General features: G+C 46.3%; 1 protein-coding gene across 4 annotated transcripts in view; it reads right to left on the bottom strand.

Moving 5' to 3' along the window:
- Window positions 1-12,663, bottom strand: part of FGD4 (FYVE, RhoGEF and PH domain containing 4) — a 218,236-nt gene that overhangs the window by 21,828 nt on the left and 183,745 nt on the right. For all 4 annotated transcript variants that reach the window (XM_075006715.1, XM_075006727.1, XM_075006735.1 and 1 more), the window contains exons 7-10: window positions 5,235-5,391; window positions 3,795-3,933; window positions 2,802-2,860; window positions 2,478-2,624 (exon numbers count right to left, since the gene is read on the bottom strand). In XM_075006715.1, the coding sequence (XP_074862816.1) occupies window positions 2,478-2,624; window positions 2,802-2,860; window positions 3,795-3,933; window positions 5,235-5,391 (502 nt within the window). The remainder of the gene's footprint in view (window positions 1-2,477; window positions 2,625-2,801; window positions 2,861-3,794; window positions 3,934-5,234; window positions 5,392-12,663) is intronic.

The following is a 12,663-nucleotide window of genomic DNA, read 5'->3' as shown; positions in this document are numbered from 1 at the left end:
GACAGGTTTGTGAATCGAGTGTTTTCATGTCTGTTTTATGCCCATTAATTCTTTGTCTAAGAGTTTGACATCTGTCCAATTTACAAAGCATGTGGGCATTGTTGGCACATGATGGCATATATGATGTTAGTTGAGGAACATGAGAATGTGCCTGTGATTCTGTGAATAACCTGGTTAGGTCCAGTGATGGTACCTCCAGAATAGATATGTGGACAAAGCTAGCAACAGGGCTTGTTGCAAGGAAGAGTTCCAGGATTGGTATTCTTGTGGTATAGTCTGTGGTTGTGGGTGAGAATCCTCATAAGGTTGGGAGGTTGTCTGTAGGAGAGAACAGGCCTGTCACCTAGGATCTTCTGGAGCGTGGCATCCTGATTTAGGATAGGTTGTATGTCTTTAATAATGTGTTGCAGTGGTTTGAGTTGGGGCCTGTAGGTAATGACCAGTGGTGTTCTGTTCTTGGCTTTTTTGGGCCTAGCTTGGACTAGCTGGTCTCTGGGTGTTCGTCTGGCCCTGCCGATTTGTTTTTTTAATTTCTCTTGGTGGGTAATTCAGGTTTATGAATATTTGATAGAGAGCTTACAGTTTTCGGTCTCTGTCAGGAGGATCAGAGCAAATGTGATTGTACCTAAGGGCCTGACTGTAAACAATGGATCTACTTGTGTGTGCAGGATGGAAGCTAGAAGTGTGTAAGCAAGCATAGCGGTCAGTAACCAACTACTCCAAGAAAGCCAAGAACAGAACACCACTGGTCATTACCTACAGTCCCCAACTCTGGGCATAAAAACAGACATAAAACGCTCCTGATTCACAAACCTGTCAGCCTGCACTTTAATGGAGTGGGCCTTTCTGTTAAGGACCTGAAATTCTGTGTTTCACTGAAAAGGAACTTTAACAGCCGTTTGGAAAGAGAGGCTGTTGAACTCTTATATTCAAATTCGACGCATTAAACACATGGTTTGAACCAGGATGTCAATTATTTAGTTCATGATAAGGACTCTTTTACATACTTTATCTAGTTCTTGATTCCCCACCCCCCACCCTTCAGCCCCTCTGCTCTCTGATTTACTCACCTTGATAATTTTTCTGATTTGTCAACTTTGATTGCTATTTTTGGTTCTCTGTGCCTTAAATATTGAGTCTGTTCTGGTAAGGCTTTGATCCGAAGAAGTGGGTCTATCCCACGAAAGCTCATCTCCTAATAAATTATTTTGTTAGTCTTTAAAGTGCTACTGGACTCCTTTTTTGTCTTCATAGCCTCTCAACAGAGAGGGCTTCCGGTTGCCAGGCAGCCCTCTTTGCAGAGCTGCCATTCTGCTTTCTGGTACCAGGGGGCAGAGCAGTCTGTCGAGACTTCCCTGTCGACAGTAACTTCTGTTGACAGATGCTTCTATATCTACACTTAGTAAAAACTTTGAAATGGCCATGCTAATGGCCAGATTGAAGAATACTAATGAGGGGCTGAAATGCGAAAAGCAGCAATTTTGAAGTGCTGTGGCTGCTGGCATGCTAACGAGGCACTGAATATTCATGTCAGCGCCTCTTTAATATTCTTCTATTTGGCCATTAGAATGGCCATTTCGAAGTTTTTACGAAGTGTAGACATGGCCAAAGAGTTTACTGAGTTTATTCCTCTGCTAGGAACAGATTTCTGTTCACTCATGTTTCTGAGAGATCACATGCTTGGCTATTCAGAGAGCACGTAATGTCCAGTGGCCCATAATAGCAAAAGTCACAAATCAGTGCTTGAATTTGCCATTTTAATAGACTGGAAGGAATGCCTGATATCAAATATTCCACCAAGAAATTAATGGAGAATCACCGAAGGAGTTCAATGGTGCTAACACAAAGACAACACTGAATAAGGGAACCAAGGAAATGCGATGAGGTAAAGCACTGAGAGCCTTTGAAAAAAAAAATGTAAGAAACTAGTACCACTGAAGGTACTTGCAAGGCCATTTGGACTCACTTGTCAAATCACACAGGGATTTTGAAGAACATTTAATAATTACTATGCCTGTAAGACTCTGCATGTTCATTTGGACTGCTTCATTAGCTAAATAATCTATTACTGTATAATGCTATATTAATACATTCTAATAATATTTAATGAGAATAGTACCTTAAATATTTTATTTAAAAAAATATAAGCACCACAAAAACAGTACTAGAATATATCAATATTAACCAACAGCCTCCGTAATAACTTTAGCAACTAAGAAAGATTAGTATTGCATTTACTTTGAGATGTGTTACTGGACACTGGGTTTAATTCTATTTGAAATCACATTTTCTTCTCTAAAGGGTTTTTGCTATCTTTCACCAAGCATTGTGGGTAAAATCTTGGCTCCATGTGAAATTAATGGTAAAGTTTCTCCATTGACTTAAATGGAATATCACCACCCTGGCTTTCATAGAACTCCCTGAAATTCGAAAGGAGCCCTAGTATCATGCTCACAAATGAAGGTTTTGATACTTACTAAGAAAAGGTATCGTTCTTGGGCTGATGTATTACGAGCAGCAAGTTTAAGGATCTGTCCTTCTTTTATTAGCTCATTTGAAGGGTTGACAATATCTTCCTCTTCTCCCAACATCTCATACACCTCTAACAACTTCTTCAGATTTTCCTTTTCAATTAAAATAAAGAAACATTTATGAATAAGTGATTTCACCAGTGTAAAACCAGTGTTTTTCACATACCTCGCAAAATTCAAAAAATTTTCAAACTGTACATGCTAGTTAAATATACAATACAAAAACCCAGAGGATTAAGAAAGAGGAACCCCCCACAAAAACACATTTACCATTTTTCGTATAGCACTATTGGAGTGACTGGCTGCTGTGGATATAATTTCCAGGGATTCTAGATGGCACCGAAAATGGAAAACAAATGAAAACACATTGTTATTTACTATAGTACATAGATGACTAGCTCAAATATCATACTTGTAAATTTCCTAAGAAAGTCAACTCTCTCAAGCCCCAGAATTGTCCATAAAGAATGCTGCAGACATTTAGTTCAATACAGTGCTTTTGCTTTAACTGAATATAGATTTTTTTTTTTTAAAAAGAGTTAAAGGTAACAGAATAGATGCTGGGAAAGATTAAAGGGAATTTCAAAATTCATCAACTTCACTATTTGTACCTGAAACATGATTCTAAAAATCATGACTCCTCCAATCAGATAGTGATTTCACCAGTGATTTCACCAGGACTTAGAGATCCAACTAGAACAACTGCAATTTCCAATGTTTTTTAAGAAACTGCCCCAGACCATGAATTATTTGCAGAAGCTATCTGGAAAGTTATTTTGAATAATATGACCTGCTCTTGCACAATTGACATATAGAAAAAGATAAAACCTGAAAATAAAACCTATTTTCATAAAAACTATTGAAATGTGTATTTAAAAGTATTTTCAAGGGTTTTTGTTTTTTTTTTTTTCAGCAAAGACCTTTTTTGTATAAATAGCCACTTAAGTGTGTTAAAATTCCAGACTGGTCTCTTAAGTCTCCTGCATATAGAGCAGTTTCAAAAAGAGGTGCAAGTCATGTGAAACAAAAACAGAACTTTTGTGCTCCATTCCAGGAAGGACAAATTATAAAAGTTTTGCTGCTGTAGAAATCAGCACAAACAATGGGTCACTTTTCAGAGAATCTTGCAATGCTACACTAACATTTTCCCTGCAACTGCAGAACTTTATCTTGTCTTTCCTTTCATAGCTTTGACTTAGAGTCCTTTTATTACTGTTTTCTTATTATTTTAATTTATTCCACAATTCATGTAACATTATTTACTTTCAGCATCCTTCCAGTCTAGGGAATCTTGAGGCAGTTTCCTTAGGTAGTCCTTTAGCAGCATCTCATAGCGTGGAATGCGTTGTACTGGTTCTAGCATGTGATGTTGCAATGTCAAATTCCCACAGACTTTTTGTGTCTAGGAAAATGTAAATATATTGAAATTACACAGCTCAGACAATATTTTCCCAAAACTTAGTATGTGATGATAACACAATGTAAAGCTGTGACTGACAAATTCAAAAATACTGTATCTTTACAACAAAGGACTACAAAAACTTGGGATGTTAACATACAAATTCTTCATTGCAGGAAATGGAGTCAGGTATTTTTTTCATCATAATTAAAGTTCTTTCCAATGACCGTAAAAGCAAGTAAAGGTAATTATTGCAATTCAGGGAGAATCACTGTATTTTCTTTGTATCCAGCAGAAATTGGATATATATATATATATATATATATATATATAGGACAACATTTTAACTTAATTTTCAAATTATCTGTAACAACAACTAATCTTAAACACCTAATTCAGATAACAAGGGACAAACAATTTACCATTACAAGTCATAAGTGCAAGGCATTTTCTTCTGAACTCTAGTATGGTCCACGTATATGACAAATTCAAACACAGTTACCCATGATGTAAGAAGATAATATAGATTGAACCTCTCTAGTCCAGAACCCTTATGACCTGACTGGTGCTGAACAAGAGAATTTGCCAGACCACGGGAAGTCAATACAATAAACTCTTTCATATCTGGCAGCCGTAGGACCAGGAGGTTGCTGGATATTCAAATATTCTGGATAATAGAGAGGCATACCCGGCTATGGATAATACTATAGAAAACCAAGATTAAATATTAAGAAACAAAACAAAAATGTATGCAGATCTGATTTACCAACAACAGAAGTATTGTACACTGTAAACTTATACTGTATTTGCTGTATTTATATTTACTTTCACTATACTGTACTTGTGGCAAAAGGAACTAGAATTTACTTATAGTTAAAATGTCAGTTATTTGAGAGTTCCAGGTAATAGAATGCCAGATATGAAAGAGTTTACTGTATTGTCTAGCAGGATTACCAACACTTCCACTGCTTATGGAGCTCTTAAACGACATTTAGGGATAAATTGCAGCTACATAACAGCACAGAACAGAGAGCCAGGACTGGTGGCTGTAAACAAACTTCATGGGACCATCAGAAACTTGGCCGCACCCATGATGTCATCTGGCTAACTAAAATCATGCCAGATTATAGATGTTGCTGGACAAGCATGTTCCATATTAGAGAGTTTCAACCTGTACCTTAACTGCCTTGTCTTTCTAAGGGACTAGATATTTAATTTTCTCCTTAGCACTGTACTTTAGAAATATAGAAAACCACACACATGATTTCTTGAAAAGTTACCAAATCTTGCATCTCCTCCCTTACCTGAATGTCCTGAATAATAGATTTGAATAGAGGTGACCTCTCAGTCCACGTTTTCACCAGTTCCATTGCATTATCAAAGTTCTTCACATACTCTCCATACATCTTGAGGAAAGGAGCTAACTTCTGCAGAATATCTCCAATTCTGGGAGTCACAGCCCTGGAAAGTAAGAGGACCAAGTCTCAGCTTCACAGCAAATAAGTAAAACCCAACAAGGTATTAACTAGTTTCCAGAATGAGGGGAAACTTATTTAAGAATCTAGAATAATGAATCCTCCAAGTTCAATAGTACTAACAAAAGATCCCAGTTTGCCTTTCAAAGCAGACCTGCAAAAATGCAAACTTTATGCAATATCTTGATGCTGTATAATTCCTTAAGTAAGGAATAAAGCATTATGTAAAATGTTAAATTCTTCTTTACTTCCATTTAATGAATGGCATTTCTCTGGGCTGCCATTTTAAGTGATATTACACTGCACATGTTAGCTGGAGGAGAAAACCTCAGGAGGCCAATTAATTCAGAACTGAGATTTCAGTACTGTTAAAAACGAATGAAAACAAAATTCAAACTGCTTCAAGATCTATGATAAATTCCATACTTGGAAAAAAGTTAAGGCACTTAGAAACAAAGTATTAGAGACTACAGTGATGCTTTATGTTCACAAGTAGCATTTAACAGCTTTTTGAACTTTGAAATATCACTTTGTGCTGACCTTTGCACAAACATAATTAGGTCAGTTTGCAAAAAGACTCCCATAGTTTTACGAACCAAACAAACAGCCTACAAATCTAATGGGCCACCTATTTATAGTGCTAATTCGCCTGCTTCAGTCTGATTTCACTTTCCCTCTAGAGCAATGGCCAGCAATCTTTCCAAGGCAGAGTGCCAAAATTTGACCTTTTGATGTCTCTCTGTGTCCCAAGTGCCAGTGATACTTTTTAAAGTCACTAATAGTCCTATTTACAACAGCTTCATTAATAAATAAGTAAAGAGGCAGAGCTTTATCGTTTAGGTGGTGGTTGGTAGCATTAGCTGGTCTTTTGTTAATCCACGGAAGCATGGCTTTGAGCAATCTCATGGCTGCACGGGGGTGGAGGAGAGAGGCTGAGCCCCCACCTTGCGTGCTGATGAAAATTGGCTCACATACTACTCTTCGCATGCATGCTGGCAGGGGGGACAGCTGACCCCTACTCTACAGAAACGAAATTTTCAATGCTCTCTCTAATGCCACACCTAGGCTATGTCTACACTAGGACACTTCATCGAAGTAGCCTATTTAGAAGTAAGAATACTGAAATAGGCTACTTTGACGATTATTGTCTACACGTCCTCCAGGGCTGGCTGCATTGACGTTCAACGTTGAAGTAGCGCCAGGGAACATCGAAAAGAGCCGCCCCAGAAGGAAATGCGGAGTGTCCACATACACAAGCCCCCTCTTTCGAAATAAGGGGCCAGGAAAGCCCACGGACCAGGTCAGAGAGCACACTAGCCCTTCCAGGGCAGCTGCAAGCTGCTCCCTTAAAGGGCCCCTCCCAGACACACTCAGCCTGCACCGCACAAGCAGCCCTGCATTGGTGATACAAGCCTCGCAGACCTCGAGCCCGCAGACATGGATGTCCAGCAGCAGCTGGAAGCCCTACAAGCCACCTCCCGTGGAGCAGGCGCCCTTCTAGATGCTGCCTGGGCAGCGCCCAGCAGCTTCTGGAATGGGAGCCCTCCCCAGGAGCACCAGGAGACGCCCCTGACCATCGGGCCCTCCCCTATCCCCGCCGGGTGCTCCGTTGACTCTGGAGCTAACCCTCCAGCACCGAGTGGTGGGAGCACCTGGTTATGGGGGATGGAATGATGACCAGTGGGCTGCAGAACTTCTGCATGAGCCAGCAGATCTTGATTGGAGGTCTGCCAGTGGCTCACCCCCGCACTCAGGCACCACGACACCCAGATGCAGCGCACCCTCCCCGTTGAGAAGAGGGTCGCAATAGCTGTCTGGAAGCTGGCCACTCCAGACAGCTACCGCTCCGTGGGACACCAGTTTGGAGTGGGAAAGGCCACAGTCGGGGCTGTCCTCATGGAGGTAAGGAGGCCTGGGGCTGAACCCCCTGGGGAGGGGGGCCTGGGTGAGGGGGTTACACTCTGCAAACCCTCACAGGCACCCATGTTTCCTCCCCACAGGTGGTGTGTGCACTCAATGCCCCGCTGCTGAAGCGGGTCATCCGAGTTGGGGACCTGCACGCGGCCGTCAAGGGATTCACCGCCATGGGATTCCCCAACTGCTTTGGAGCTCTTGATGGGACCCACATCCCCCTCCGCACCCCAGACCACAGTGGTGGCTGCTACATCAACAGGAAGGGCTACCACTCTGTGGTCCTGCAGGCCACAGTCGACAGCCATCGCCTCCTCCAGGACATGTACGTGGGCTGGCCCGGCTCTACCCACGACACCCATGTTTTCCGGAATTCGGGACTATGCCACCAACTGCAGACGGGGACCTACATCCCCCAGAGGGAGATCCCTCTGGGGGATACCACCATCATACCCCTCTGCCTTGTGAGGGATCAGGCATACCCCCTCCAGCCCTGGCTTATGCGGCCCTATACAAGCCACCTCACTGATAGCCAGGAGCGCTACAACGCCCGACTCAACCATGCCCGACAAGTGGTTGAGCGAGCCTTCGGGTGCCTGAAAGGCCACTGGTGTTGCCTCCTGGCACGCCTAGACCTGGGCCTCCCAAACATCCCCCAGGTTTTGGGGGCCTGCTGCACACTCCACAACCTGGTGGAAAGTAAGGCGGGGGGGGGGGGGGGGCCTTCGTGCAGGGCTGGGCACAGGAGGCCGCAACAGCCTACCCCCAGCCAGCCGCCACCCCGAGCCGCCAGGCCCACCAGGACGGGGTCCAGGTCTGGGAGGCCCTAAGGGAGTGCTTTGACCAGGGGGCCCAGTGAGCAACGCCCCGGCCATCCCTGCACCCCGCCCCAACACCCACACCCCACCCTCACCAAAAGCACATGGGACACAGGTTTTTGGAAAAATAAAACTATCGTTATTTACAGGAACAAAAATGTCGCCTCTTTTCAACATAGTATTAGCAAATAAAACAGATTCAATGAAAATAACTATATGCAAGTGGGGCCATCTCTAATAAACTATGTACAGAGGGGTCAATGATAAATAACTATATACAGGGTGGGGACATCTATGTACGGGGGGAGACGTGGGCAGGCCACACATCAGCCCATTGGTCCGGGGTGGGGGTGGAAGGGTGTGAGTCCCGTCGCATTCGGCTGGCCAGTCCCCCTCTCAGCCAGGGTCCCTGGTGAGGCCAGCTGGGGGCCGGGAGGACTGGGAGGTATGGCCGAGGCGGGTCCTCGGCCCTGGGTGGCTCCTGCCCTGAGGAGCTGGTGGGTGGGACATCGGCAGGCAGGACATCAGCAGGTGGGATGGTGGGGAGGGTAGCACGGAGGACATCGGGGGTGGGGGGGCGCCAGATGGGCCACCAGCTCCTCAAAAGGTGTCGGCCACCCGGTTGAAGGTGGCCATAAACCGCCAGGTATCCCAGCACCAGGCAGCCTCCCGCTCCTCGAATTGAAGCCTCCACTCCATGAGGTCCACCTGGCGCCGGAGGGCCGCAGCCACCTCGGGGTCATATGTGGTGCGGCGGTGGCCCCAGTGGGGGTGGGCCTGTTACGGGGCAGGCGGTGACCCCGGGCGTTGGTGTTCCAGTGGTCTCGGAGGGCTATCTGAGACCATGGATGGTGTGGCTGCAGAAACAGGGGGAAAAGGGGGAAGGGAGGCCGTGAGTACCCAGCCTTGACCCATGGCCCAACCCCAATCCCACCTCAAGGGCCTGTTCCCCCCCATTCATCTCCCATTGGTGCGTGCAGTGATCCTGTGGATGGCCTCTTCCAGTGGTCCGCCCCCTCCCCTCCCACCGGGGGTGGGGCATGGCACTGTCCATGGGTGGAAGTGCTGCTGGGCACTGGTGGCTGTGGCACCATCCCTATGCCATGGTGTGCCCGGGCCATGGCAGGCTGGGGTCTTGTGGGGATGTGTGGGGCTCCCAGTCAAGTGGTGCCCCCACCCCACGCTCCGGGGGTCAGTGCCCTGTGGGGTACGTACCTGATGGTGCACTGCCAGGATCAGGAGATGCCCATCTAGCGGACACCCGGCTGGAGCTGCAGGATGGCATGTCCAGCATGAGCTCCCCTTCCTCGCTGGACCACTCGGTGGCTGGGGTGGAGGGTCCCGGCTCTAGCCCTGGGGGGGCCAGGGCTGGCCTCCAGACCTGACCCTGGCTCCAAGGCTGCCTGGGGCTTGTCGGCCGTGGTGTCAAGGGTGGCTGTGGGGGAGGAGGTGCCCCGGGGGCCCAGGATAGCCCTGAGCTCCCGGTAATAGGGGCAAGCAGCGGGGGCAGCCCCAGACCGGCTGGCCAAGTCCCAGGCCCGGGCATAACCCTGCTGCAACTCCCTGACCTTACTCCTGACATGGTCAGGAGTGTGGGCAGGGTGACCCCAGGCAGCCAGGCCCTCGGCCAGCCGGGCAAACGCCTCCGAGTTCTGCTGCTTGCTCCCCATGATGTGCAGCACCTCCTCATCCCCCCAGAGCTCAGCAGGTCTCGGAGCTCAGGGTCAGTCCAGGAGGGGCCCCGCTTCCTATCCCGCTGGCTGGAGGCCTGGGAGTCCTGGGATGGCCCCGAGGGGGAGCTCTGGGGTTGCTCAGGAGGCTGGCTGGCTGCCATGGTGTCCCTCTGGGCTGTGCAGGGACACCTCGTGGCATGGCTGCTGCGTGCACACTGTCAGCTTCCTACTACAGGGTTTCCAGGTCTGTGCGGCTTTAAGAACTGCTGGGCGCAGAGATCATAGAGCCCTGCAGGGGCTGGCCAGCACGTCTCAACCCCTCAGCTGATTGCCGCCATGGTGGACCCCGCTATTTCGAAGTAGCGGGATGCAGATCGTCTACACACACCCTACTTCGATGTTCAACGCTGAAGTAAGGTGCTGTTTCCATCTTCTGATGGAAATAGCGATTTCGACATCTCACCGCTTAACATCAATTTGAACATCAAAATAGCACACGGCGCGTGTGGACACGACGCCTGCTATTTCAACGTTGTGCCGGCTAGTGTAGACGCAGCCCTAAAGGTGTCCACATCAAGCCTGTCCAAAAAAGCCCAGCACGCTGAGTTTTGGCAGGAATAAAAGTCTACTATGACTTCAGAATTCTTCCATAAGTGGAGCCCTCCATTTTCAGTTTCTATTTTATTTAATTTTTCTTGGGAATTTACTGGTACTTGTTGCTACACAACAACAAAGGCAGTGAAAAATTGGTGGAAACAATTAAGTTTTCTGGGTAAATGCTTTGGTTTATTTTGGTGACCAGAAGAACAGGGGGAATTATTCAGCAGATTTATGGAATTCAATGTGGTTTGTAGCAATACTCAAAACACAATGTTGCCTCTGAGTTGAAAAGAGCAGTATCTCAAATCCTCAAATAAAGCTTTTCATCTGACTACAATTACTGTTGTAGACTCAGACCTATTGGCCTATACATATTTACATTTAATAATTGGGCCACTCCATTTGCAGCGCATACACAACTTCATCTTGTAAAAAAACTTTTGAATACTTTCGTTTTCTTTCCATTTTAATAGGGTCAGATTTTTATCTGCTAACAGCCTGAAATGTGTAAATGGTGGGTGTGAGACTGATCAGTAAATTCAGATGTTTTCATATAAACAGGCATGTATCTTCTAGACTAATGAGTAGTCTGACCCCAATAGGCATCTTGACATATACATACAAACTAAAGTATTATCATAATACACCTGTCTCTTGCACCGTAATACATTTTCCTATTAAACAGGTTATTTTTGTATATTTGAATGATCTAAAAATATACTGGAAACTGGAAAAAACATACTGCTTTTTTTTTTTTTTTTTTTTTTTTTTTTTTTTTTTTTTTTTACAAAAAACAGAAATTGGGGGCAGGAGGAATCAGTTTCATCTGAAAATGAAGGACTACATCCTTAAATGCACAACACAAAGTGTTCTGGAAGAACATGCAGCCCAAAGGCAGCTTGGAAACAAGAATTTGATGAGAGCACGCACACTGCCATGGGTGAACTGATGTCTGTAGGCAACCAGCCCACATTAGATTCCAAACCATTAGTGCTTTGGCAGGCTCATCACAACTACTACAACCTTGTTACCAGTTCCCAAACCATAACGTATTCTCTGATATACGTCGAGGGTGACCATCTGTCGCATTCTAACTGGGACAGTCCCATATTACAGGTGTCAGGAAGTATCCTGACTTATTTTAACAAAGGGGCTAATTGTCCTGTATTTACACCCCCTGCTGAGCTTCCCTTCCCCCAGGTCAGCACAACTGCAGCTGCTGGATGGAAAGCATGTACTCAAGGGCCATGTATACAGGAAGCACAAGCAGAGGGAGCCAGCAGGGGCCGTGCCATGGGTTAAAAAGGGAGGATATGTTGTGGTGGGGGTGAGGGGAGAGAAAGGAGGGTTAGTGTGTCCCTCAGTCCTTTTTAAGATTTTAATGGGACCTGGTGCCCCAGGCAGCTGCCCTCCAAGGCAAGGCTGCAGCCCCGTTTCAGCTCCGTGCACCTTGGGGAAAAGCCAAGAGCCTCACCAGAGATGCTGGAGCCCCATTCCCAGCTCCTTGTGGCTTGGGGCACCCAGGAGCCGCACCAGGATGGCCGCAGCCCCGTTTCTGGTGCCTGACAGCACAGGCCATCTGGCAAATCCTGCCCCACCCCCCACCCTGCCTTCCTCAGGGCAACTGCCCCTGCAACTGGAGAGGTCCCCCATGGGGCAGCAGCCCTGTTCTGGTGCCCTGTAGCATGGGGCAGCCAGGGAGCTGCACTTGCTTGGTAGCCACAGCCGGGGAGCTGCCCCACCCCAGGGTGTCCTGTATTTGATCTAGGGAAATATGGTCACCCTATATATGCCCAGGTTTGAAAATACTTGTTTGCTAGTGACAATGCAGCCCATTTACTACAGACTCAAAGCCGCTCATTTTTGGTGGGCTAAGAGTAGCCAGCCACAGCAGACACACACAGTTCCATAAAAATAGTTTGGTTCTGTTAGAACACCAACAAACAGCAATTTCAGAAACATTTCCAGCGTGTTGGGAAAATGTGAGGAGGGATAGCTCAGTGGATTGTGCACTGGCCTGCTAAACCCAGGGTTGTAAATCTTTGAGGCAGCCATTTAGGGATTGGGGCACATAGATGTCAGGGGACTGGACTAGATGACCTCCAGTGCTAGGAGGTGGGTGGGTGGGTGGGTGGGTGAGTGTGTGTGTTTTCCAAGTCAACAGGGCTAATGTAAGAAAAGCTTTTCATGGTTATGTAAACCCAGGGACACTTCATATATTTCTGCATTACCAGACCAACTTTCTACAGGGAACTT

This window comes from Carettochelys insculpta, chromosome 1 (assembly GCF_033958435.1).
Source record: "Carettochelys insculpta isolate YL-2023 chromosome 1, ASM3395843v1, whole genome shotgun sequence".
NCBI classification, from domain to species: Eukaryota; Metazoa; Chordata; order Testudines; family Carettochelyidae; genus Carettochelys; species Carettochelys insculpta.
This window is presented reverse-complemented; position numbering and strand designations above follow the sequence as displayed.